Source organism: Rhagoletis zephyria, unplaced genomic scaffold (assembly GCF_001687245.7).
Source record: "Rhagoletis zephyria isolate East Lansing unplaced genomic scaffold, Rhagoletis_zephyria_1.1 Rzeph_scaffold_01075, whole genome shotgun sequence".
Taxonomy (NCBI): domain Eukaryota; kingdom Metazoa; phylum Arthropoda; class Insecta; order Diptera; family Tephritidae; genus Rhagoletis; species Rhagoletis zephyria.
The window spans coordinates 63,353-89,890 of NW_016158159.1; the positions used below are offsets into that span (position 1 = coordinate 63,353).

The 26,538-nt window shown below is 34.9% G+C and overlaps 3 protein-coding genes across 10 annotated transcripts; 2 read left to right on the forward strand and 1 right to left on the reverse strand.

Annotated features, from left to right (window-relative positions):
- Positions 1–1,844: 1,844 nt before the first annotated feature.
- Positions 1,845–14,401, reverse strand: LOC108362710 (uncharacterized). Of its 8 annotated transcripts, none has more exons than XM_017615808.1 (4): positions 14,325–14,401; positions 13,411–13,656; positions 9,215–10,079; positions 1,845–2,322 (listed from the first exon to the last, which is right to left on the reverse strand). In XM_017615808.1, the coding sequence occupies exons 2-4, from the start codon at positions 13,552–13,554 to the stop codon at positions 2,072–2,074; spliced, it is 1,260 nt and encodes a 419-aa protein (XP_017471297.1). In that variant the 5' UTR covers positions 13,555–13,656; positions 14,325–14,401; the 3' UTR covers positions 1,845–2,071. The 8 variants fall into 8 exon arrangements, with proteins under 8 accessions (XP_017471297.1, XP_017471295.1, XP_017471292.1 ...); XM_017615806.1 differs by having other exon boundaries at positions 14,253–14,400; XM_017615803.1 differs by having other exon boundaries at positions 13,411–13,673; positions 14,253–14,400.
- Positions 4,471–7,390, forward strand: LOC108362711 (protein lifeguard 2). Its single transcript, XM_017615809.1, has 4 exons — positions 4,471–5,410; positions 5,528–5,691; positions 5,763–5,996; positions 6,057–7,390. Exons 1-4 carry the CDS (start codon positions 5,293–5,295, stop codon positions 6,468–6,470), a joined length of 930 nt encoding a protein of 309 aa, XP_017471298.1. The 5' UTR covers positions 4,471–5,292; the 3' UTR covers positions 6,471–7,390.
- Positions 14,402–21,993: 7,592 nt separating the features above from the next.
- On the forward strand, positions 21,994–25,494 carry LOC108362716 (uncharacterized). The gene is made up of 2 exons (XM_017615823.1): positions 21,994–22,342; positions 25,395–25,494. Exons 1-2 carry the CDS (start codon positions 22,050–22,052, stop codon positions 25,492–25,494), a joined length of 393 nt encoding a protein of 130 aa, XP_017471312.1. The 5' UTR covers positions 21,994–22,049.
- The last annotated feature ends 1,044 nt before the right edge of the window (positions 25,495–26,538 follow it).

Sequence of the window (26,538 nt, forward strand, 5' to 3'; positions counted from 1 at the left end):
CATACATATGTACATAGGTATCTACATACATGTGTACTACACTGTCGCCAAGGTATATTCACTTCTCATTTCGACAGCTGGTCGCCCCAACACCACCTTATTAAATTCGCCATGGTAGTTTGTTTACTTTAGGACTGTCCGAAGAGTGCACTAAAAGTGTAGAACAATGCAGTGCATAACAATATCTGATATATGTATATATCGGCATTCACGGCTGGCGGAGATCGAAAAAACCATCGACCGCATCACTTCTATGTCGAAGGCCGCAGCACCAAGCGGCGCAGCGCTTGGAATTTCAAGGCTTTCGGCATCACAGGCAGCAGCGTCCACCTCTGATAAATTGTCAGCGACTGACATGCCAGCACTATTCGTTGTGCGTACAGCAACGATACGCAATTCAAGAGCCTACCCCCATTCGGTATCATCCCAACGTTCGTTGGCGCACTACTCGCCACTCCAGAGCCCACTAATTCCCCCAGTAACTACACAAAAAATCTCTCAAATGAATGGCAAAAATAGAAAATAACATTTGACATGATGAGGCTTTTAGTTCGTCGATGTTTTTGCAAAACCGCCCATCGCCCAATTGCGAAACCGCCTATCTTACGGCACTCAAATTTTTAAAGGAGAGCGAAAAAACGGTTTATTCTTTGAAGGCATTGCCTTGATAGGCGGTATTTTCTCTAGCTAATAGCTCTGATCCAATACTTTTCGTGTTAAATCCTGTAAAAATGTCAAACAGCAAAATTACTCTCTGAAGTGAGAGTAAAAAGTGAGTAACAACAAAAAGTACGGGAACAAAAAAAGCATTTTTTCTGCAAAAACGTCAACCAGTGATCGCTTGACACTTTTCATGATTTTACCAGAAGAAAAGTTCGTGTAAAATCTTGCAATTTCATTCTCTACACAACTCTCCAAAAATCGCTCTCATTTGCAGGATTTTGGAAGTATCCGGAGTACGGGATAATTTTTCCTGCAAGTTCGTGTAAAAACCTGTAAGTTCATGGAGTACTGGATCAGAGCTATTATTTCACAAATCTGTTGTTGTTAATATGCCTGGAGTTCAGGGTTACCAAATCTCATTTTTGCCTGAACGGCGATTTAGGCGGTTTTGCAAAACTGGTCGATGGGCGACGAGTTATATTTTTACTATCCAGCCGTTCGGCATATTGTTGGTTGAGTGTTGATTGTAATAGTTTTTATTATTTTCATAAGTTTGTAATTTCCAAATCAAAATGACAGCTGATGTTGGGCCGAACAAAATATTTTTAATCTACGCAGCTTTGGACAAATTAATATAAGACACATAAGGAACGGCTTTGTAGTAAGGATCGTTTATTTTTCTATGGCTTGTCATGTAACAAATTGGTTTTCTACTTTTAAAGAAAATATACACACAGTGATGGAAAAATAAATATGGACGCGATATTTTAACAAATTTTGCCTATTTTATTTTGCTTATTTAAAATTTTGTTTAAATAAAAGTAAAGCTCCTTATCTAAGAAAACGCATATAAATTCATATTTCGACCTTGTGAAAAATTCTGCAAAATTTCATCTTAATTTTCAACTTTTTAATGAGATTTTTTTTTCAGAAAAAAACGCCTTCATTTTTGGCAATTTTTTATGCATTTTCTTCCATACAAAGTTTTAAATATGAATTTATGAGGGTTTTGTTATATCGAGCCCTAACCGCCAAAATAACGTAAGCGAGATTTTTTTCAAAATTTTATTTTTGATGCAGAAATGAATCTAGATGCTCTAGGTATATTTCTGCATCAAAAGGAAAATTTTGAAAAAAATGTCGCTTACGTTATTTTGGCGGTTAGGGCTCGATATAATGAGTTATACTTTTAGAAAAAAATATAAATTCTAAATAAACAAAAGAAAAATAGGCAAAATCTGTTAAAATGTCGCGTCCCCATTACTTTGCCACCACTGTACATTTTTAAAGAATTTATTAAATCTCGTTTAGGTAGATATCTTCCCATATTTAAACGAAATGTCGATCTTCTACTTTGGTACTTAACAATTTTTTTCGTTTTCTAATTGTTCGATATATATTAACGTAACTAATCCTCGGTGAAGGGATGCTCCGAAGTTTCACTGTTGTTCAGTCGTCTGTTTTCCAATATTCTAGTAGATTTCTCTAGTGTTTCTTTGTAAAAAATATTGTTTCCTTCCATCGGCATCGAGTACTTCGAAGCATCTAAATGCCATGTCAGACCCAACACTATATTGAATGCCGATACGTCATAGGCGTGGCATCCTGAATACCGATACAGTGGTTTTTTGTTGTATTTACAGCCATTCCATTGTGCACCTAAAAAAGTTTGTTATATTTAAATATAAATTTTTACAAGTTTATGGTTAGTTTTTTGAATTGAAGCTTAAGCGTTTGCATATACATACAAACATATATGTGTATGGCATACATAACAGCTTAAAGCTTAGTATCCAGCTCTTAAGAAAAGCAAAAACTCCATATAAAATGACGTACAAGAAATGGCTAAGAAATTTTCTTGAGTCAAATTTCCTTAAGGCAGTACGCAGTTCTTCAGAAATTTAGTACGCTTTCTACTACGGTTTTCTAAAGTTTTTTGTGAAAAAAGAGCACAAGGCAACCCAGGTTTGCAACAGAAATATATGCCCGTTCCATTATTTCTTGAGGAAAGAGTGAGGCAACAGGCTGTGAGGTATAAAAAATGTCAAAATTCCTTGGACACACACGCGAAATAATGGCAATTTTTTCTTGACCGTTTTCTTAAGAGCTGGATACTAAGCTTAAGTCGGGAGACAGCAAGAAAATTCTAAAAAGTTGATTTTCCTGTGTTTTTTTTTGGACCGCCGTTATGTACATAGTACAGTTGTCCAAAAAATAATACGAGTGCGATATTTTGACCAGTCAGTCTATTTTCCCTTTGTTTAATTAATGTTTGTAATTTTTTTAACAAAGGTTTAGCAGGTTATACAACAAACACCCTATACATAAATCCACATTTAAAACATTGTACAAAGAATATAAAAACTCAACAAATTTGCACCGAAATTTCAAAATTTTTAATCAGAATATAAAAATTCAGCTGGTTTTTGAGAATTTTTTGGTTGAAGGTGTTCTTGTTTTCATACAAAGTATGTTCGACAATTTTTTTTTTATGGAAGACGCCAGCAAAAAAAATTTCTAAAATCACCAATTAGCAGCTTGAAATTTGCGTTTTTTCCCTTCTATCAGTTTTCATATTAAATTCAAAAAATAATTTTTCACTGAAATTGCTTTCGTGAAACTGGCTATTCGTGATGTAGAAGCTAATTTCTAATTCTGAAAGGTTTTTATCATCGTACAGTTTCCTATTTAAAAACACTATCAGCTGATTGCCGAAAAACACCAGTACACTAACCAAAAACACACCTACAGCCTGCCATGAAAAACGGTAAGAAGTGTTACGTTACTTACGGAACTGTGCGATAGTTTTTAGTGAGTAATCAATCGAACTTCGTACAAAACATACATACATGGTGGAAAAATAAATAGGGACACGACATTTTTTTTTAATTTTGCCTATTTTTCTTTCGTTTGTTTAATATTTATTATTTTCTTATAAAATTATAACAAAATTGCATCTAAATTTTCAACTTTTTATTCAGAATTTTTTTGAGTATGCAGTTTTATAGCCCATTAAATTCTAGTAGAACGAGGTGTAAGTTTTAGTTTCTAAAAAATCGCGTTGATTTTTGGAAAATTTTTTTAACGCATTTTCTTCCATACAAATGTTCGGCATTTTTTTTTTTTTATGGAAAAAAGTGCGTAATACATTCAGAATAAAAATTACCAAAAACCAACGCAATTTTTTAGGAACTTTAAATTGCACTTTATTCTACTAAAAAAATATGATTAAAAAGTAGAAAATTTAGATGCAATTTTGCAGAATTTTCATAATTTTTGCACAAATTTGATATATGAAAAAACAATAATAAATTTAAATAAACAAAAGAAAAATAGGAAAAATTTGTTAAAATGTCGTGTCCCTAGTTATTTTTCCACCACTGTATGTATATACATATGATTCAATGTATGTTATACTTACATATCGCTAGCTCAGAAAGAAAAGTTGCTAAGTCCCATTTTAAAAATTTTACAGGAGAGGAAAAAATTTTCCTATAGCCATTTTCTTTAACTATTTCGCAAGACTTTGATTCAAACATTTTGCGCATTCAAAGCAAAGCAAAACTCCATAAGAATCAGAAGGATTCGATATTTATTAAAAGATGTCGTAGTATTTTGGCCTTATCGGATTTGTGGTGCTTCTTTTGGACTTTGCAAATTTTCCTTTTATTGCTTATGAAGAGGAAAAAATAAAACTAGTACCTTTATAATTTTCGAAACGATGCGTATTCAATTTCTCTAGCCTCCTATATCAAAATATGAGTTTTCATAAAAAGTGGACTTAGCAACTTTTCACTCTAAGCTAGCGATATGTATATGTGTATATTGTCGTTTAAACTACAAAACCGCGTATCAGGATAATGCATAACCTCATATGTGAGGTTGCCCAAATTTTACTGCAGTAGTGCAGTCCATGGAGAGAGTAAAACCTAAAGTAAAAGACGTAAGAGAAGAAGAAAAAATTAGAGTAAAACCGCTATTATTTCAAAACGGTTTTCGATACGCGGTTTTATTTTACTTCAAACGACGATATGTTTTGCACGAAGTTCGATTGGTTTCTCACCGAAGACCTCGTTTTTCTATGGTTTTTTCCACTACTTTGTGTACATACATAGATTTAATAAATATATATGTGCATATCGTTTATTTAATTAAATATCGCCGTAACTTAAAAATGGATGTTAGTGTGTAAAAATTTGGGGCCAAACTCTTGTGTAGTTTCTGCGTTAGAAAATTATACGCAACTATTTTTTTACTGCTTTTTGGGAGCAAATTAAAATTTTTAAACGTGTGCGATATCAAATGTATAAATGTATGTAGTAACAAATGTGTTACTCTAATGTTTTAAATTCAGTCCATAAAAGGCCCATGCTGCAACAGTTGTGATGAGATGAGATGTGTAGGATTCCCTATTAGCGTACGCGCATGATTAGAATTTGTCGCCACCAAGTCTGAAATGTGACTACGTGTGCCTTTTTCTTGGGAAAGAAGTTTATTCACCAAACAAATATGTAGTTGTAAGAGGACGTCGGTTGAAGATGTTGAAAACCTGATCGGACGTCATTACATTTTGAGTGCAAATCTAAATATACGAAATTCGGCACAACTGAAATCAGTTTCTCATAAAAAATGTACGAATATAGTGATGCCTCAATTTTAAATCCAAACAATGGAAATAAAACTGTGCCAAATGTTATGTTTGATAACACGATTCCGAATTTACCCACGTTGGAAGTTCAGGAAGGAGGTATTTTCCTTGCCGTGCAATTTTAATTGCTCTAAAAAATATTCATACATTCATATACATATGTATGTATGTATGTATATATTTATGTACATGTGTATGCATTTATAAATTTTCCAGCAAATTTGAATGAGGGAAGCTCTATACCGTTAGAGTCCAGTTCATATGGAGGCCCAGAGCAGACTTTGCCTATGTACGCAATCGATAGTACTGTTCAACAATTCGAAATACCTGATCCTGTTCTGCGGCGGACTTTCGCCCGAAAAGTTTTCATTACATTGCTAGTAAGATGGCGTAATTAAATTTTTGAGAGTACACAAATATATATATATATAATTGATATTTTCGCCTACAGCTACAACATATAATTGCTTTGCCAATTATTGAAATATTTATCGTCTGTTTCAATCCAATTTCTCATCCCGTTATTCAAGGCGTACGAGGATTAGTGTTTTGTATTCTCATAGCACTTTATTTTTTTAGTGACATGCGGCGATATACACCCATGAATGCTATAGTTTTTGTCATAGTTACATTGTTAATGGCCATAGAAGCAGGAGTCCTTGCAACGTGGATTCATTCTCAAATTGTAAGATTTCAATATATGTATTTTTTTATCAATGAAACTAAAGCTTGTTTATACTTTTAGGCCATATTCCCTCATCTTATAGTCATCGTGCAAATATTGGCTATAGTTGGCTACTCCGAACAAACTCGATATAAATTTACCGTTGTGAACGCTATTTTATTGGTTCTTCTGGTGGCATTTGCTGGTCACTATATCACGGAAATAATATTCTTCTCATTTTCCTTTACTGAGATTGCCTACACACTTCTCTCGGTTACGACTTATCGAGCAGCGTACATTGTTTATGATATGCATCTAATGTTGAGTGGACATCATGGTTATAATCTTAAACCAAACGAGCATTTATTCGCATCTACTAACATCTACGCAGACATTCCTAATCTTGTTTGGCGATTGTTTAAATTTATCGTCATAACTCCACTGGTTAAGGTGTATCAGTTTATGGCAAGTTGCTGCTTTGCAGAAGTGTGTTAATTACAATCTATTCATTAATAGTTCTCTTTGCAATATATATATATATATATATATATAGATATTTATATGCTCATATCGCTGATTTACTTTAATAGTGGCATAATCCAAAAAATATAAAAAAATAGTTAATAGTGGTGTAATTGCAAAGCTGCATCGATTACCATATCTATTCGGTTTTACTATGCGAGCATACGTATGTAAATAACCAAATTTTGAAGCAATTTATCTCAACTTTTACTTATTTGAGTTATGACACTATTGAACCAAATGAGCGATATACATATGAAAATTGCTATAACATCGCATTTAATATTGAAATATCGCTTTTGTCAGCAAAATTTATTGAAAACTCATAACTATTAGCTCTTGTTGAGAAATATGTGGATTTTAATTGCTTGTCATTGTTTGTTTACCATTAAAGTTAAAAAGTGTTATCATAAAGGAAAATAAATATTTGCCTATACAGCTGCGAACATGAAAATAGCAGAGCCAAATGTAATCTATTAATGGAAAATAGTGATTTCCAAAATATAAAAAAAAATATGCTCACCAAAATAATCTGACAAGTTGTGCAAAGCTTTGCACTGGTGAGCAAACAAAAATTGATTTCAGAGTGAATTAATTAGTGCGTTATCAAATATTAAAAAATATTGAGTTAATTAATTTTTGAAGTACATGAGCGATATGTGAGGTACATACCTTCATATGCACATATCGCCGATTGAAGTATAAAACCGCGTATCAAGAAAGTGGGAAACGTCATATGTGAGGTCGCCCAAATTTTATGGGATACAGTAAAACTTGTCTTAATTCAAAACGGCTCTCTCTTTTATCCCTAATTATCTCTTCTTCTTATATTTCTAAGTATCGATATTGTAGTATGAATGGATAAGGGCTTTATGCCAGGAGCTTCCGGTTAGCAAATATCTATTTACAGGTCTATTCTGCACGTTACCGAAGCTATGAAGAATTGTGCAAATCCTGACATTGCATATTTCACGGGGCAATAATTTGTTACCAGCTTATGAGATGGTAACAAAATTTACCGGTTACGAGAGTACACAGAATGCGAATAGGGTTTAAAAATTGACAGTAACTTTATTTATAAAAAGTTTGGAACCGGTAAATAAAGTTCCTGCCAATTTTTAAAACCTTTTCGCATTCTGTGTACTCTTGTAACCGGTAAATTTTATTACCATCTCATAAGCTGGTAACAAATTATTGCCCCAATTCTTCATAGCTGAATTGCTGAATATTTTAACTGCATTACCAACGTACCTAGAATCGCGGTGACAAGAACTGGTAACATTTTTTGGTAATACAATTTTCCGGTTACAAAATCTTCGGTAACGTGCAGAATAGACCTGTTAGGCTCAAATCTATTCATTAATACAGTTACAAGGTTTAGCATAACCGCGGTTGTGTACTTTTAACGACGATATGTATATCCTAGGTACCAAAAACTCAAAATTTATATCAAATTACACAGATGACTTGTGGCCCGCAATAACAAAACTCATCGCATAACAATTGCTTAGCTACAGCACTCAAAACTTTGGCTTTAAATATAAGTATTATTTCGTCGTTGTCACGTGCTCAATAAGTCCTAACAATAGCTTTGTCTGCGTACTTCCGAGTAAAAAATATCCAGTAACCCGATTTCGGAGAGTAAGACAACATTTGCCCAAAGTACTTTGCAAGTAGTTTTAAAATTTTCTAGTTAAATCGTTCAATTTTGGCAGTTTTAACATTGCCATTCCAAAAATGTATCCAGAAATAGCTTGCCACTTCCCCTCAACATCAAATGCCATGGCAATGGCAAACCTCCGAGAGTATTTCTGCCATGAAAAAGCTTCTCACAAATATACAACTGCCGTTCGAAGTCAGCGTAAAACTGTAGGTTAGGGCGGGTCGAAAACCAAATTTTTCTCAAATCGCTTGGTAATAGTGAAAATATATTGTATCATGAAGTCAACAATAATTCTCGCCTTCAATTTGGTAATTATTACGTACCCTTCTAGTAATATTTACCAATTGTATAACTAACTTCTAAATGAAAGAATCTGATTACAGAAAAGTGTGCTAGGGAGTGACTTTTTTCGTTCAAGCTGAAAACAAAGCAATATTGTCCAATTGGAGAGCCCTCAGAAGAATTTCCCAGGATATGTTAAAGACTATTGCATTTACCAACAGTAACTTTTTCCCATAATGGAATTGACTAAAATATTTATATCAAAACACTTACTGCACGTCCCCTACTTTCATATAACGGCAATTTCAAAAACCGCGAAAAAATGTGCTTTTCGGTGACTAATGAAACCATTCCGCACCAATTTTGAAGACTGCATAAATGGACTTAAAATGGGCGTTTCTCACCCTAATTGTATTTTGTTAATGTATGTATGTACTTATGTGCTCGAAGCTACTACTAACTTATCGCACGATTAACAATCTTGGACAATGCGTACGTACGACGTACGGGAACGACTTTGGACTAAATCCTGCAAAACCTGCAAATCGTATACGTTCTGGAACGCTCTACGTGTGTAAGCGCCAATCATGATTATTACCATTATAAAAGTAAATTTTTTTGCGGCATATTTTTAGGCGCAGCAGTTAACGTCATTTGCTATGCGATGAGTTTTGTCATTGGCGTGCGAATATTGCCGTTAGTAACCTTATATTCATAACAGATACAACAATGGTTATCACACACTTTTTAGTATATTCATATCCACACTTACCTATGGGATCAATACATTCCAATGTCAGAACACACTTTAACCATGGCAGCATAATATTTTTTTCTAAGAAGGGACTGCCAGAAAATAAAGCTATGTCGAGGTCAATCATCCGCAGGAAAATAAAATCATCAGCATCAGTTTGAAAGTAATCAAACATTTTGGGATGTGTGAGTGTCGATACCGCAGTGGGAGTATTCCAACCCAGGACACCTGAGGTCATAACTCTACTTCGTAATTTTTGTGAGTCATGGCTACCACCACGAAATCGAATATAATTTTCTGCGAATAGAATGTTGTGGGATCGGGTCAAAGCGTCTTTTATAACAATCGGGCGATAAGCGTGCATACGCTGCTCTGATACATGTGAGGGGAAGAGCGACAAGTCATAACTTATAACTGAACATTTAGAGATGTTACAGTAAGTAATTAGAGCTCGGCAATCATCTTCTGATAATCCAAGGTCATAAATGAGCAGATGGTCATCCGGTAATTTCATAGCGATGTTTTGAGCAAGTAAGATTGCCGATGGCGCTTGACCATCCTGTACGTATGTGACAATGGTGAAATTAACCTTTGTACCATTGTATGGCGGTGTTGCTATGTGCGATCTGCTATTGTGCCGAAATGAGTTCGGGCTGTAAGGACTATCGCCAACATCCTTTAAATCCTGTGAACCCCGATTTGGCAGCGGAAGATGGGATACTTCTATAGTTTCAATTTTTCCCTCCGACTTTGGTCGGTTTTCAATTTCATAATGATTAAATTCTTGAGCCTGTTTCGTGTAAATCGTATCGGTGAATCCAAGCAAAGCCAAATATTTCGGGTCTATTTGAAGCTTTTTTTTCTCAGCAACACGCAGATTTTCCTGTATTTTATTTAGAAAAAAAAACGGATAAGAAACCATTTTAAATAAGAATTTTCTATATTAATAAGTTTTTTCTAGATTTTAGTTCCTGAAAGCCGCCTGTAAATTTTTCTCCATTCGTTTAAAAGTTAAACGCTGCTTCTCACAAATCCTGTTTGAATTTTTATGTTTCTTGTGTTAAAGTGCGGTTAAACGTAGCAATGCAATCGCTTTTCGAGGAACTTTGCGGTCAAAATGCGAAAGCAAAAGTCCACTTTCCCGTGGAAATACCTAGCAAGCAGCTTTTTTCAAATTTGCCGAAATCAGATATAAGAATTGCAAGGTGTAACTGGAACTGAAAAAGCGAAAATCACTTTCGAGAAATAATTTCAACTTGCTCGTGCTGCACTAGCAATTTTAATTTTTGCTGAAAGTAATGTCAAACCAATCGAGGGGTTGCGCTGTGTTGCAATTTTTTACGAATTTGTGTAAACTTACAAAAATACGTTGAACTTGTTTATTCTCCTGGGAGCCAATTCTGGTACTATGAAATTGTGAAGTGAAATTGAAGAATTCAATGTCAGTGCAGATTTAATTTCTTCACTTTATCATTTTGTTATATCATTTTAAGCGATTCTCGATCATTAAGTGCTCTCCTTTTCATCTAGCATGTAATTATTACTTTTCTCCGTTTTTGTATGTATAAAGCCGATTGGCGTTAATAAATAAATAAAATAAAATAAATTATTGTCAGTTTAAGACAATGAGATTCTTTATCACAAGATGGTGATTTTGGGAAAAACGCCCGACTTTTCTTTTTCACAGCCACAAAACTTTGTGAAAAAAATGTTCACAGTGAAAACTTTTTGGCAAATTCATTTATTTCCTTTTAAAAAAGGAATCGTTATTTCACTTCACGTTTTCACTGATATGAAATATTTAAATATTAATGCATTAGACATTTTGTGGTTCATTTGTCTGCACTTTTACTAAATTTGTTTTTGTTATAAGCTTAAAAATGAAAGTGACATTTTCTTAATTCTCCGTGTAAACAGACGAAAATGACTATAAGAAAGTCGATATACGGAAATTAAAAACTCTTTTTGAAAGTTACTTTTCACGCAAGGTGTAACTGCTCCTACCATCACTTTTGGAAATTCTTGGGTTTCACAGACTTTTCAAAACTGCTTGCACTTGCCATGTCTAAAGAGCGCGTCAGATATTTCGATGCAATAAATTTCGGAAAGGCTGTCAAATTGAGAAATCAGTTCCATGAGCAGTCACACTTTGCATGGAAAGTGTCTTTTGAAAGAGGTTTTTATTTCCGAACGGCGAATTGCAGGAAAAATTTCTGAAAGTTTTCTGAAGTTTCTGGCAATCTTTCTCGATACTAAAATGCAACCATGAGCGGTGGGGTTGTCGTTTGTTTGATATTTCTCTTGTAAAAGCGAGAAAATATAGGTTATAATTAACATATTTGTCGTGTAAACAATAATTTAACGATTAAGTATATTAAACAAAATAATATATTTCAAGCATATTTGATATTTAATTCAACAATAGTTGCGTTTTTTTACTCATTTCCAGTAAAATCCAGTAAAGCTGATGCCAGATAAAACTTTGTAGCTTTGCGTGACATTTATAACTTTGCCAGCAAAGCGCCAAACGCAAAAGGTATGCCACAATGAACGCCAAGAAAACAATTTTGTACCGCTTTTTTACTAGTCAAAGTTGCTGTGGATTTCATATATTTTGCTTTAAAATTATCAGCAATGTAATTAAGTTTTATGTTTCTGCATGAAAACTCGAATTTGGACGAAACAAAATAAATATTAAACTGGCTGATTGTCAAAGCGCGCAAAAAGATGGGAGTTGGCCATCTTTTCGCTTCGCGCTGCAGCTTCGACGATTTATGTGGCATGCTTTGTGCATTTTCATACAATTCATCTTATCTGTCAAAGCGAATCTGTCACGTAAAGCGAAGCAAAAGTTTTATGTGGCATCAGCTTTANCGTTTTTTTACTCATTTCCAGTAAAATCCAGTAAAAGTTTTTACGAATTTTCATGTTTTGGCGTTTTCGTACGCAAAAACTTGTAAAGTAGGGGAAATTGAGAGAGCGAAAAATGACAGTTGAAGTTGCAAGTTTTTACTGGATTTTACTGGATAAATTTTTACTTGTAAGAATTTGCCAGTACGAAAAACAGCTGATCGCATGTTGCTGGATGAAATTTAAACTAATAAGGAAACTGTTTTTGGGTTTTTATTGTTGAATTGTTGAATTTAAATACAAAATATATTGTTTTATTAGGAATTTGCTGCGAATAAACAACCAATTTATCAGCTGTTCATGAAACTTGCAAATTGTTACTGGAAAAGCGTTCGCGTACTTTATTGCAATTTTTTTCTTTGAGAGCGAATTCTTAGAAATAAAGTTACTGGAGAGTTGCTGGCAAGTTACTGGATAATTTGTAAAAAAACACAACTATTATTGATCTGTAGTCATGATGCAATAATACAAGGTGGTATCAGTTGTGACAGCNTATCATTTTACACAAATTCACGATCAGGGCCACACGTCAACACTCGATTAGTTTGACAGCACTTGCAGAAGAAATAAAAATTGCTAGTGCAGCACGAGCAAGTTGAAATATATATCCGAAATCGATTTTCGCTCTTGCAGTTGCAGTCCCACCTTGCAACTTTTATTTCTGAAGCTGATTTCCGTAAGGTGGCAGAAGCATCTCTCTGGCTGTTCACACATCGAAATAAAATTTCTCTTTCTCAATTTGACAGCGAATTGCGTGCGAAAGACGGAAATATTGGCACGTCTGACAGGCTCTTAACAGCTACTTCATATGTATACACATACAATGGTGGCAAACATGATAGAATCACCTCACTTTGACCAGATTTGGCTAAATTTAAGCTTCCAAAATCTGAACGAAATCTTTAAAAGTATCGGAAATATTTTTCAAATTCTCTAATGATTTCTTTATGAATTTTGGAAGCTAATCGTATGAACGGGTTCAAACGAACTCGTAGACATTTCTGTACAATTTCTTAAAGAAAATCCTGGAAGTCTTCTTTCCAGCGTTACTTTACCGACTTTCTTCCGAAATTCCGAAAAAAACCATATGTGATCAGTGCATTTCATTTTAAAAACTCGGAAAAAAATAGGAAAGGAAATAATTTTAGAAAATCTTTTAGATTTCTGTACTTCGCAGGGTTTCTTCAAAGTTGGAGATTTATGTCCTTATTCAAAAGAATACATAGATTTGAATTTGAGTACAATAAAGTTAATTATCAATTTGAAAATCATAAATTTAGCAAAATATTAAAGAGCTTTCTTACCTGCAATTTGTTTAGCTGCTGATGTGTATGCGTAACAATACTTTTCAAAGAATCGTTGGGTTCACCAGCCGGTCCCAAAATTATGAAAAATATTGTTGTAATTATAATGCAGCAAAGTATTAAAATAAAGTGTTTTGTTCTCATTGCCGTCAGTTTGTGCGATTTACGTTGAATGTTCGATTTTCTTCGCCCAATTTCCTTCAAACGCTCCAGAGCAGAAATTAAAATGGAGATACGAATACTGATCTAAAGTTTTTAGAGCACTGCCATGAGGATGTTACATACAATAAGGAATCTCACATGCCTGTATTTCAATGATCCCTCTTTTAATATAGATAAACAGTAAGCGCTTACAAATATTATTTTTATTTATCATCGAAGCACAGAATTTATAGATAATCTGTTTAACTAGTATTTCCTTCGTTTTATCTAGTAAGACAGTTGTCTTTAGAATTTTTGGAATGTATGTTCCGTTATTTCAGTATGTTTATTTTTCTTTATATATCTTACTTTAGTAAAACGTTAGTAGGTAATTTTTTTGCAACCCGTTTTTCGTTTAATTACAATTTGAGCTACAGTCATTTCCCCAGTAATCGGGTTATAAGAAATGTAATTCACATAACTACATGCGTAGTACATATATATATATGCATAATTTAAAAATTGCCAAACGTCCTTTCAGTTTTCGGGGCTTCGCAGGGAGCATTCCACACGGGACAAATAGCACATTTATTGCAAATAAGCTATCGTATGTTCATTGATTTAGAATGGTTCGAGCCCCCCCGCAAGATGTTGAGGCTATAAATATTTAGTCATGCAGAGGTGAGTAACAATTTCCGTACCCATTATTTCACTTTATATTATCTCGTCATAACTTGCTTATTGTATTTGTTTAGATTAAATTATTTATTTACATTCGATAATGCATTTTATTTAATTCCAGCTGAGCTACGACAAAAACTGAGGCAAGGAAAAATGTGAAAACTAAAAAAAAAATCAGGATGTCAGTTGAAAATGGAATGTCAAACTTGCTGGAATTTTTTTTTCTGGAATGCACTACCGGAAATCATTGGAACGAACTACCGGAAATCAGTACAGGGTGATAAACAGTTTTAGATATGCAATTTTATGATATCGGCGTCGTATTTTATAAGATTGTCGTATGTTAATTTCGGCAGGTTGTGGGAAATCGCGATTGAAGTTTGGACTGGGGAAAATTTTAGTATGCGGACGGCAAATTCTACAAAAAGTGGATGAGGGGGAGCGGGGGGTAGAATAGGACCCCATGATTTAAAAAAAGACCCCCTATATTCCAAACAATTTTTATTTTATTTTATATTTTTATTTTAACATAAAAATTATTTTATTAAATTTTGTTTTATCTTTTTTTGTTTAGGGTATATCATATAATTATTTCGTTATTAATCAAATTTTTCGGAGTTTAGTTTTAATTAAAAAGGCCACAACAACTATAATAAAATAACAAAAATTTAAATAATATTTAAAAGAACAAAAACGATGTAAAAAAAAATGTTCCCTGGCAGTGGGATGCGAACCCAGGACTTCCCGGCTTACTAAATCCGCAATCCTGCAGCGGACACCACCGGGTGAACTAATTAAAGTACTCAAATTTCTATATATTGCCGCGTAAATTTTTTCTCTTCATATGGATAGCACCGTTCTCTCCCATCTTAACAAAAAGCTGTTTCTAAGATGTCTATGATTGACACAACTTAAAAACCTATTCTAAACTTAAAGCTGTATTTTAACAAGAATGAGTTTTAACTTGCGGCTATGACTATGAAATAATTGAACCGTGTTTGGTAGAAATCGATGAAGCGGTTATTGAAATACACGTATATAGTCATAAGTGTCACGCCCATTTTCCAAAATTCCATATTATTCTTTTCAAGGGATTGTTGTGAGTATCAATTTTGAGTAAATTAGAGTCCTTAAATTTCGAAATATCAAGTTTCAGCATTTCTGAAATTTACTGTTATATGAAAAAGTCCTATTTAAAAAATTTTCAACGTCTAGCTTTTATGTGGAAAGTACAATAATTATACTGTATGTGGTCATAAGAGGGCGGTGCCACGCACATTTTCGAAAAATTTGGGTATAAACGTATATATTGCAAACATCAAATTTTGAATAAATCGCTTCAGTAGTTAGGTACAGACTTATGGAAGATTTCGTATTTCTCTAAATTAACGTTTTATGGGATGTGGGTGTTCAATTTGCTGATACGGAGATATGTATATCTATCTCGATTCGTTTTGGCTGTTACAAACAACCGTTATGTGAACAAAGTTGTAATACCCTTGTGCACAAGGGCGCTCGTGTATAAAAAAGGAAAGGAAACTTTTCCTGAGGCAGCGCGAAAAATTATATAAATACTTATTACTTATAAGGCAGCAACTGGGCCATTCTTAAATTTTTAATTAATTAATGAGCCCTTGTCTTTTAACTCAGAGTGAAAGCATTAATTAACAGATTTAACGATCATTAATAAAGTGCCATTAGAGCTAATTTAATGAATGTTTCTGAGTGCGGCCGTAAGTGTTGTAAATTGTTTGTTCATCAATAAAGCTAGTTGGATTAATTTTGAATTTTGCTTTCCGCTTCCTTACGGCATATGGTTTTTGCGAGAAGATTTTTCACGGAGGAATTGGCACTCTAAAAAGTACATGTAAAAAACTACTACTGAAAAGTGTTTATTTTTCAACCAGAATCTATGCAAACATACGCATAAGATGTTCAAGATCTGGTTTTTGAACATGATATGTTTAAAATATTCACATAAATATACACATGAACGTTTGAAATTGCAAACATTTTAAACAAAAAAATCATTTTCTACTAATAATAAACATTAAGTGCTGATATTCAATCGATTTTAAACATTTGATGTGTAATTTAGCTCCCCACGACAAATTTGGTATGAAAAAGTAAACAAGCAGTGTTTAATTTTATTAATACAGTGTGTAAATTTGCACAAATTAGGTGAGAAAATTGGTTACGTACCTCTCTGGACAAAATTTTGATGGTTGTCCAACCAGGAATCGATCCTGCGTTATTCTGAGTTGTGGCGCTCGGCTATGGCGACCGCTTCATTACATTTTCCCGCTGGGTAGGTATTGATATTAGATCATAGACAATAGATATGCCAACATACATATGCTTTTATTAATTCTCTCTTCGCGCAACTTCATTCAAAATAGAAATTAGACGGCAACTGGGTCAGCTCAGATTTTATTGAAGGTTGTGTAGGATACCTAAACACATATGTACACTTACGTATGTCCATACATATTTATTTATGTTAGAGTGCAGCTGTGTGATTGTGGGTACTTCTCCCACATTCGATTAAAAATTGAGGAAAGTGAATATGATCGCCAATCGACTGTTTGCAGAAAATTTACATATCTTAAACAAATACTATATTTGGAAATTAACTACAAAGAAGTCGGTTAATTATTTAGGGAGGTAAAACAAACACCATTGATATAGCCCAGCCGGGCGCGGATGTGAGAACGATTTGGCGATTCGGCAGAATTCCTCCTTATATCATATTTTCATGCTAATTCTGGGCAGTTTCCACGTGAGCAGAGAATATGCATCTCTATTTTCTGCATTTTGCTAGTCAATTGAAAACTTCAAACGCGTCCTCTGAAACATTTGCGGATTTTAGTGTCATACAAATTTGCGTCCTAGCCAAAATCGAGTTCGTTTCATAACACTTTCATTTGTATCCCGCTTTCAAAATGTTTTTCTCATGGAACGTAGGCAAGGAAATTTTGAGTACTACAAGAAAATATTCCTTTGAGTCAACTCAATTTTTCTCAATGGCCATAAACTCAAAATTCAATGTAATATCTTTAAAATGGTTCACGGTGCTAAAAAAAAAAAAATCACGAAATACACACGAAAAAAAGAACTTGTCTATTTTTCAACCGATTAAACATCAAAGCGCACACCACAAATCGAAGTGGAAGCTCGTCCAAACACTAACATACATATGTGTAAGCGCCAATCTATTATATTATATTATGTACATAAACAAAAAATTTGAATCATCTTGAAACGGATGCTTTGCTAAATTCTATGGTTTTACCCGAAACTGTGCGTTGACACATCATTTCGTAGCTGTGCATTCAGAATCTGAATTTGTATTGATTTCGCCGCAGTGTTGGCGTTACGTATAGGTGAATTAGATTTGTGTGATTAACACGAGTATACATATGTACATACTCGGTAGGAATTAGGAGCAACTTATACCCCACCCGGTGTTGGCCGAATTCATCTTACTCTAATAAATGTATGACCGCCTTATGTTCATAAGTAGGAATTTAGAAGGACATTCGGTATCAGACATTCTTCTAAGCTGCTTTACCAAAATAAAACTCGAAGAATGTAGAGCAAATACGGCGATTGTATTTGTATGAGAAGTTGTTTTTCATGGCAGAAATCCACTTGGTGGTTTGCTATTGCCTGCCGCGGGGCGGCCGCTCTTAAGAAGAAACCTTTTTTCTATAGTTTTTTTTTTTGCGATGTTGCTTTGACCAGGGCCGGCGCGCACTGCTAACCACTACACCACAGTATCTTCTGCGACACATTATTTTACAACTTACTTAGTAACATGTAATCGGAGGTGTTAATTTTGTGCTTTACTAATAGATAACAATATTTAGTTATGATAACAATGTTGGTACTAAATAAAAGCAGAGCAAAAACATAGATTGATTCGTAAGGTGCTTACCTATTTTCCAACTGGGTGTTGATTCGAGTGACTCAGCATGTGGTAATATTAATCGGCACATACAAAAATACATACTATGTATATTAGGGTGGGTAAAAAAAAAATCAAGTTTTCTTTTTTTGGATCCGACACACGAAACCTAGTTCCTAGGTACCTCTAGAAAGTACTTATCAAATCTGAGCTCTTAATATTAACGGGAAGATTATTCTCATCATAGTTTTCCATTTTCAATTTAGTCTCATATAGATATGGTCATATCTTATCACCAATAGATCGTTAAACCAGTTGCATTGTCAATATTTATAGGAAATTGAAAATATACTCTTTTCATTAATCTAACCATTTAGAAGATATTCAAGGTCAAAGGTTGAAGTATTTTAAGAAAAATAACTTTTTGTTTTGAATTTTGTAACTTACTAAAAAATAATTATTGTCAAATGAGTTTCAATCAACCACATGAGAGCTTTTTTGTAGAGAGTTCAATTTCCTATAGAAATAATTGAAACTCCAACTGTGTCGGGTCCAAAAAAAAAACCACTTGATTTTTTTTTACCCACCCTAATGTATATACATGCATCTGTATGTATATGAACATATGTATGAATGCAGGAGAAGATATACGATTGAAATTTTATCCACTCGATTTTATCAGCTTTAAAAAAAAATTAAAATTAATCAAAAACTATGAACATTGGACCGCAAGTGGGACTTTTCTTAAATTTTTAAATTTAATATTTTTTGATAGTAAATAATTTCTTATCAATATATATTTAGTTTAGTTTTTTATGAAAGTAATCACGATTTCACTTTTACTAGAAACTGTGCCTTAAATAACACAACTGACTTACCAGTTTATACCGAATTTTAGGCAATTTCGTAATCGACTAACTCGCCCTTAAGTGCAAACTAAATTTCGTAATTTGCCTTACATGCAATCTTTTGTTCATTTTGTATCATAATTTTCGTTTTAGATTAAGTAGTATTTATTAAGCAATGGGTTGTGCGCTGGGTTTGGGACCCATCACGTAAAAACCCCTTCCAGCGAAGAAGCGAAGCAATGCCTCGGATAAGATCCCCTTTATGATGAGGACCACGGCAAACGTTTAAAGGGCTACGTTTTGAGGGCATACCTCTAGAATGTCCGGACCCTTAAAGCGGAAGGTGCCTCTTCCCGTCTGGTTGATGTCCTCGTAAGAACAAAAGCTGACATCACCGCCATCCAAGAAATGCATTGGACGGGGCAAGGCAAGCAATGCCTGGGGCCTTGCGACGTCTACTACAGCTGCCATGTAAAGGAGCGCAGATTCGGTGTTGGATTTGTGGTGGGAGAGAGACTCTGTCGCCGAGTACTGTCGTTCACCTCGGTGGACGAGTGTCTAGCCATAATCCGCATCAAAGCGCCCATGGCCCGACGGAAGAGAGGGATGAGGTATCCAAGGATTTCTTCTATGAGCGCTTGGAGCGCACGTACAAGCTACGCCCCCGCCACGATATCAAAATCGTGCTTGGCGACTTCAATGCCAGGGTGGGCAAGAAAGGGATCTTTGGAACCACCGTCGGAAAATTCAGGCTCCACGACGAAACGTCCGACCACGGACTGAAGCAGATCGATTTCGCCGGGGCCCGAAACATGGTAGCATAAAAAGATACATAAAGCTACGTGGCTGTCTCTGGATCGAAAAACGAGATAGACGGAGGGCATGCTTCCAGTGTTTTGGACGTACATACGTACACTCCGAGGCCCAAACATCGACTCGGCCCACTATCTTGTTGCAGCCAAGATACGCACCCGCCTCTGTGAAGCAAAAAATGTGCGCCCAAATTGCAAGAAAAGCTTAACGTCGAAAAGCTGCAATCACAATAGACAGCCAATGAATTCGCTACTCGACTCTCACACCTGCTCTCAGAGAGCACTCTTCAACAAACCGACATATGCGAGCAGTGGAACCACATTTCCCGCTCATTAAGTACCGCCGCCGAAGAAGTAGTCGGATTTCAGCGAGCCCGAAAGAACAACTGGTACGATGAGGAGTGTCAGGAAGCTGCAGAGAAAAAAGATGCCGCCTACAGGGCCACGCTNTCTTTAAGTACCGCCGCCGAAGAAGTAATCGGATTTCAGCGAGCTCGAAAGAACAACTGGTACAACGAGGAGTGTCAGGAAGCTGCAGAGAAAACATATGCCGAATAGTAATAACACGGCTGAAAAACAACAAAGCTGCTGGAGCTGACGGCCTGCCAGCTGAGCTATTCAAGTACGGTGGCGAGGAGTTGATAAGGTGCATGCATCAACCTTTATGCAGGATATGGTCAGATAAACGCATGCCCGACGACTGCTCTGCCCAATCCACAAGAAAGGCGACCCCGCCATTCGCGCCAACTAAAGCGGGATCAGCCTTCTAAGCATAGGTTACAAGGCCTTATCGAGCGTATTGTGTGAAAGACTGAAGCCCACCGTCAATGAACTGATTGGGCCTTATCAGTGTGGATTCAGGCCTGGAAAATCCACCATAGACCTGGTATTCACAATACGCAAAATCTTGGAAAAGACCCGCGAGAAAAGGATCGACAATCACCACCTATTTGTTGACTTTAAAGCCGCTTTTGACAGCACTAAAAGGAGTTGCCTATACGCCGCTATGTCTGAATTTGGCACCCCTTCAAAACTCATACGGCTGTGTAAAATGTCGTTGAGCAGTACCACCAGCTCCATCAGAATTGGGAAAGACCTCTCCGAGCCGATCGCCACTGAACGGGGTTTCAGACATGGCGACTTCTTTAATCTAATGTTGGAGAAGATAATAAGAGCTGTAGAAATGAACCGCTCAGGAACTATTTACTACAAGAGCGTGCAATTGCTGGCTTATGCCGATGACATCGACATCATCGGTAACAAAAACCGCTTAGTCTGTTCTGCTTTTTCCAAGTTGGATAAGAAAGCAAAGCGAATGGTGGAAAACGATGACAAGACAAAGTATCTCCGAAGTAGAGAATTTCGTTTACTTGGGAACCAGATTTAACACCGAAAATAATCTCTGCATGGAAATCCATGGCAGAATCACTCTTGCCAACAAGTGCTACTTTGGACTGAGTAGGCAATTCAGAAGTAAATTCCTTGTGGAAAGCAGAAAACAAATACTAACCGAAATTCCATCATATTTATTTAAAGATTAGGCCCATATTTTTTGCGAGTTTTAGATGTTATAGTGATCCGATCTTCCCCATATTATATTATATTTAGGCTTTTCTAATACAAGAGAGAGTACAAGCAAAATTTCATCGGAATCGGATGAAATTTAATATTTCCGCGCACGAGTGTGGAAGGCGTGGCAATTATCCTATTTTTACCAGATTTCATAATTGCCCGTTTCTAGGAAAAATTAGAGCACATGTCCGAAAATAGTTCGACTAGTTGCGTTCATTGGTAAGCAACAAAAGAAAGTCCAGTTCGGCTAGAAAGTTTAGAGATTCCTTGTAGATTAATATTGAATTTCGCCTTTTATAGGCGAAATACACAGTGCGTTTGACTCGTGAGTCGGTTTGGATGTGTTTGTGAAAAAAAATGTTTGTTAGTTACACTAACATGACTCCCGTCATGACCGAATGATTCAACTGTGTGTAGTCGAAGGCGAGTCCACACGTACACAAATGACTCGCGAGTCAGACGCACCGTGTATGCCGCCTATTACATATATGCGCTAACCAATAATTTTACTGTACCTGTTCTACCTGGAATTAAATGTTTTTTTATTTATTTCTGTTTTATACACAAGTCTCAAATGACAGTTTCTGAATTTGATCAGTCAGTTTTGATATACCGCCGGAGCTTATACACAGACATATTTTTACAAATCTAACGAAACAAGTGAAAGAAGATCAGACAATGTGTGGGCCAAATTTTTATCGACCGCAAACGGTTGGCGCTATTTTCGAAACTGTGTACAGTACCGCTGAAGTAGAAGCAAATAAATCAGATCGCGGCAATAAACTACAAAGTGCCGAATATGAGACAGACTATCACAGAGTTCTTCCATTGATGTCCTATAAAAATGCAAATCACAAGAAAATGTTGTCCCTGAAAGAGAACGAATATTTACGAATGCGTTGGCAAAAGTTTTTATCCGACATACCATCTGATTATATACGCATTCGTATTTACAGAGATCAAGCGAAGAAGTAAATATACATACATACATATGTATAAGCCACAGACTTATACATATGTACATTAGACTGCATCACCAAAAAAAGTTGCGGGTTTTCCGCCTGGATTACTAAATTTATTATATTTTAAGACGTCCACCAAAATATTTCGTAAAAATATTAAGATTTAAGTGAGCTCGACCGATTTGAAAATACCTCCAAAAATGGTTTTTTTTTATGTATAAAAATAGTTTCTTAAAGAATCCCCTCAAATGACAAAACGGTTTAAGCTTAAAATATTTGCATAAAAATATTTAAAAATAAATCTTAATATTTTTACGAAATATTTTGGTGGACGTCTTAAAATATAGTAGATTTTATAATTCCAATGGAAAAATAGTACCGATTTTTTTTTTGTATGGGGAGTGATGCAGACATTTGAAAATATGTACATACATATGTACATATTCCCACATAGCATTTGGAAGATTACTTTAATAAAAAATCGCCTTAATGAGTATTCTTCGATCACCTTTGATGATTAAAAACTGATTAATCGCTTCCGCGCTTAACCCGCATCCGTCGTTTGTATCAAATTGATGCAAATTTCGAAAACATATTAAAATATTAAGAAAATTAGTTAATGCTTTGAATTGGATTTTTGCGACAAAGGCGTATAGATCTTTCAATCATTTTTATTCTTATTATCTTTGCTATTAAAAAAAAAAAAAAAAAACATTTGAAACATTTGCTTCAGCTGCCTTTGCTTCGTGGTGTGAAGCGCTTGGTGTAGGAAAAATTGCAATATATGTAAAGTAGTATGGCCTGATAAATATTAATATTTTTTATCTTAGATATTTGCCATCTTAAATTCAAAACAACAGACCAAGAAATAAACGGTGTGCTATAAAATCATGTTGTTCGTTAGAAAAAACGAAAACAAACATCATCACTGCAAATACATAAGTACGGTCAAGAACCCGGGCAATTCGTAAAATGGATTTCTTGATTTTAATATTTTTTTTATTTTTTTATAATTTTTTATCGCTATTTTTTTTATAAAAAAATTGCAGTTTTTTGACATAATTTTCAAAACCGCTTTAGGGTATAATTTTTAACCGAAAATACTATAAGATTATTGATATAACTTACAAAAGTTTCGCCATAAAAAAAAATTAGTGGTGGCCCCGAAGATGAAGAGTGGATGAAGAGAATATTTCATCCAACAAAATACCAAAAATACGCCTTGTTTACAACAAACACATCATTTTGACATTCAGTAGTACCGCGGCGAAAATTTAATTCGCCACCACCTTGTATAAATTCGCCTTGATAGGCGTAGTTTGCCTCACGCAGCAGAAATTCAAACACCCCTCAGTGAGTACCTGAAAACGGCGCTCATCTCGCTATAAATCCATTGGGAAAAACACAAAGCCGATGTTTTTTGCCGCATTAATGTTTAAAATTACAAATTTGATTTTCCGTTGTCAACGGATAAGAAAAAGGTAAATGTCAAAGAACTGTTCAGTGATTGCAAATCAGTTTTGGAAAAGGGAATGAGGTAGTTTAGTACTGTTTTAAAGGCGGTAAAATGTAGTTTTTCCAAGAGGGAAACATCGATTTACCTATGGGAGCCAAGATGGCGGATTAGAGCGAGAACGCTGTCAATATCCAACACCTTGTATTATTCCACCATGACTTCTCAATGTGTAAGCATTCCGAAATCAAAGCGAGACAGTCTAGTACCGTTTTTGTGAATGTATTGTGTACGTTAGTGTCCTTATCCTTCCTTTTGTGTTCCTTTGTGTTCCTTTTCTTTCGTACGTGTTTATTGATATATCTGTACTGTAATGTTTTCGGACAGTACTAGCTCTTACTTCCAATATAGGAGTATTACATATATGATATAAACATTCCAGGGTAAATTCATTCTCTCAATCCGTCGGCCATGATTTTTTTTTCTGGCGTTTGCCAGCATTTTAAAATCATATAAAATTGAACATAAAAAAAATTCAATTGTTCACAATTGTTGTTGTTTGAGATTGAAAATGGGAATGTGTGTATGTTTGAGTTTTGAGTTTTTAAATTATATATTGCTGGCAAACGGCAGACTGCCTCTCAATGGTTTTACCATGTTATGTTTTTATCATCACAAATACGACTTAAAAATGAATCAAAAAAGACTCGCAAATGATAGGGAATACAACTGAAATAATATTTGAATAAGGCTCACAAATTAATATATAAATACGACTCGAAACAAAGTCAAAACTGATCAGAAATGTGGATAATAAAAGACGTGTCAAGAAGAGTCGCGGGCAGGGTACCATTTTCTACCGAAAGAAGAGTCTTTTACGATAAGAATATGAGCGCATTTATGATTATTTTAATCGCGCATAGGACTCAAAAAATACTTGAATATAATCAATAATTTCAGAAAATGCTGGGTGGGTTGTATGCTCATTGTAGATACACTCATAAATAGTTATATTGTCAATATAAAGCGAAATCACATAATTTTCGCGATTGGATTTCCAATATCCTCATCATTAATGAAAAATACCCTACTTGTACATACTATGTACATATGTACATATTCTTATTTGGTAACCGTTTGTCGGTTCGGGCGGAGATCAACAAGTTTTGCCAGTGGCCTTTCTCCTTGGGCCCTTCCATTGTGTTCGTCGGCGCCCTTGCTTTCGTTGTCCAGCCAATGGGTGCTGAGTCGCAGGATCTTTTCACCGGACCGTTGTCATCCATGCGTACATGTCGAAGCCAGTGAAATCGTTGTATTTTTATGCGCTTAACTATGTCCGTTAAAAGCTTGTACAGTTCGTCATTCCATCTTCGTCGGTACTCGTTGCCCACGCAAACAGCGCCATCGATCTTGCGTAGAATAGTTCACTCGAAAGCTTCCATTGGCGGCGTATAGGCAATCGTTTGCTGCGAATGCCGCATTATACTAAAGCCAGCCTTTCGACATAAGCTACTATTCCATACACAGATATGTACATATTTTATTTTTATGAATTTGTTTGTTGGTATGTATATAAGTAATTCACGATTTATCGGTCTCTTGTTTCAGTCCAATATTACCTCGGCGTATGCAGCTAAACGGACGTTTCTATGGTGTCGATAACAAGCTTTCCCCAGTTCCCATAATTCCTGACCCAAGAATCATTTAAAAGCCAATTCATATAATAATTGAGCGTATCATTTATGTAGATATGAGTTTACATACAATTGTACTTGGAATGAATAAAAAGAAAAATTCGCAAAATTGGATTTCAGTTTGAGCGTAAAATCTGAAAGTGAGAAACTTTGTAAAAAATTTTCTCAGTTTTGACTTCATAAAATTTGTAAATCGAGACTACTGGTTAGGCATAGCCAGCGCCTAATAAACTTCTTTAATTGTGTCTAGAGATGTACGTACATACATATGTATATCGCTCGTTTAATAATATAAAGAATTATTTTTAAATTTAAATTCTGTGGAAAAACGCAATCAAAGTTTGATCAGTTCATATAATTGGTATACCAAAAAACAGATGTATGTGGGTACCCCAAAAAGCAATGACTCCTATTCACCTATGATTCTGTGAGAAGGACTCTTAAATCCTCCGACGATAACCAAGACAGAGTGTTTTCGGAGTGCTCCGATAATAGACTGGAAAGGAGGCTTTACGGTTTTTCAAAATGTTCGTAATTTTGTTTATAATTAGTAGGTATTAAAGTTTTTTATCATTTATTTTTATTGAAAAAAACGTTAAATTAAAAAATAAATCTAACAAATATTTTTTATCCTATTTAAAATACGTTCCTTTTTTTGGTTTGGAACCACTTTGCGCCCGCTCTATGGAATATTTTGCCAAACCCAGCACACTTTCTAATAAATACACCTGAAAAGTTCTAATGCTGGATTTCCACTAGGCATTAAATGGCAAAAATGACAAATGACAAAGTTGGGCATTAAAAAATAATCGTGTCATTACGTTAAAGAAATAATCATTAAGTTCATTTCCACATGGCATTTTTTTAAATGGCATAAATTTTTTGTCATTTCAATGCCTAGTGGAAATTAAAGTTATGCTGGACTTCCACTATGTACTAAATAGCAGAAATTATAATGACAACTTTGGCATTAAAAAATATTCTTTTGATTACCTTAAAAAAATAGTAATTAAATTCATTTCCACATGACACTTTTTAAATGCATCCAAGTTTTTGTC

Bases quoted from the DNA above. Each gene is read 5' to 3' on its own strand.
- LOC108362711 (XM_017615809.1), top strand. From the start codon at position 5,293: ATGTACGAATATAGTGATGCCTCAATTTTAAATCCAAACAATGGAAAT. The intron at 5,411-5,527 runs GTATTTTCCTTG...TAAATTTTCCAG, and splicing joins GTTGGAAGTTCAGGAAGGAG to CAAATTTGAATGAGGGAAGC. The intron at 5,692-5,762 runs GTAAGATGGCGT...TTTCGCCTACAG, and splicing joins AAGTTTTCATTACATTGCTA to CTACAACATATAATTGCTTT.
- LOC108362710 (XM_017615808.1), bottom strand. From the start codon at position 13,554: ATGAGAACAAAACACTTTATTTTAATACTTTGCTGCATTATAATTACA. The intron at 10,080-13,410 runs GTAAGAAAGCTC...AATAAAATACAG, and splicing joins AGCAGCTAAACAAATTGCAG to GAAAATCTGCGTGTTGCTGA. The intron at 2,323-9,214 runs GTAAGTGTGGAT...AAACTTTTTTAG, and splicing joins GGAATGTATTGATCCCATAG to GTGCACAATGGAATGGCTGT.
- LOC108362716 (XM_017615823.1), top strand. From the start codon at position 22,050: ATGTGTGGGCCAAATTTTTATCGACCGCAAACGGTTGGCGCTATTTTC. The intron at 22,343-25,394 runs GTAAATATACAT...CTCTTGTTTCAG, and splicing joins TACAGAGATCAAGCGAAGAA to TCCAATATTACCTCGGCGTA.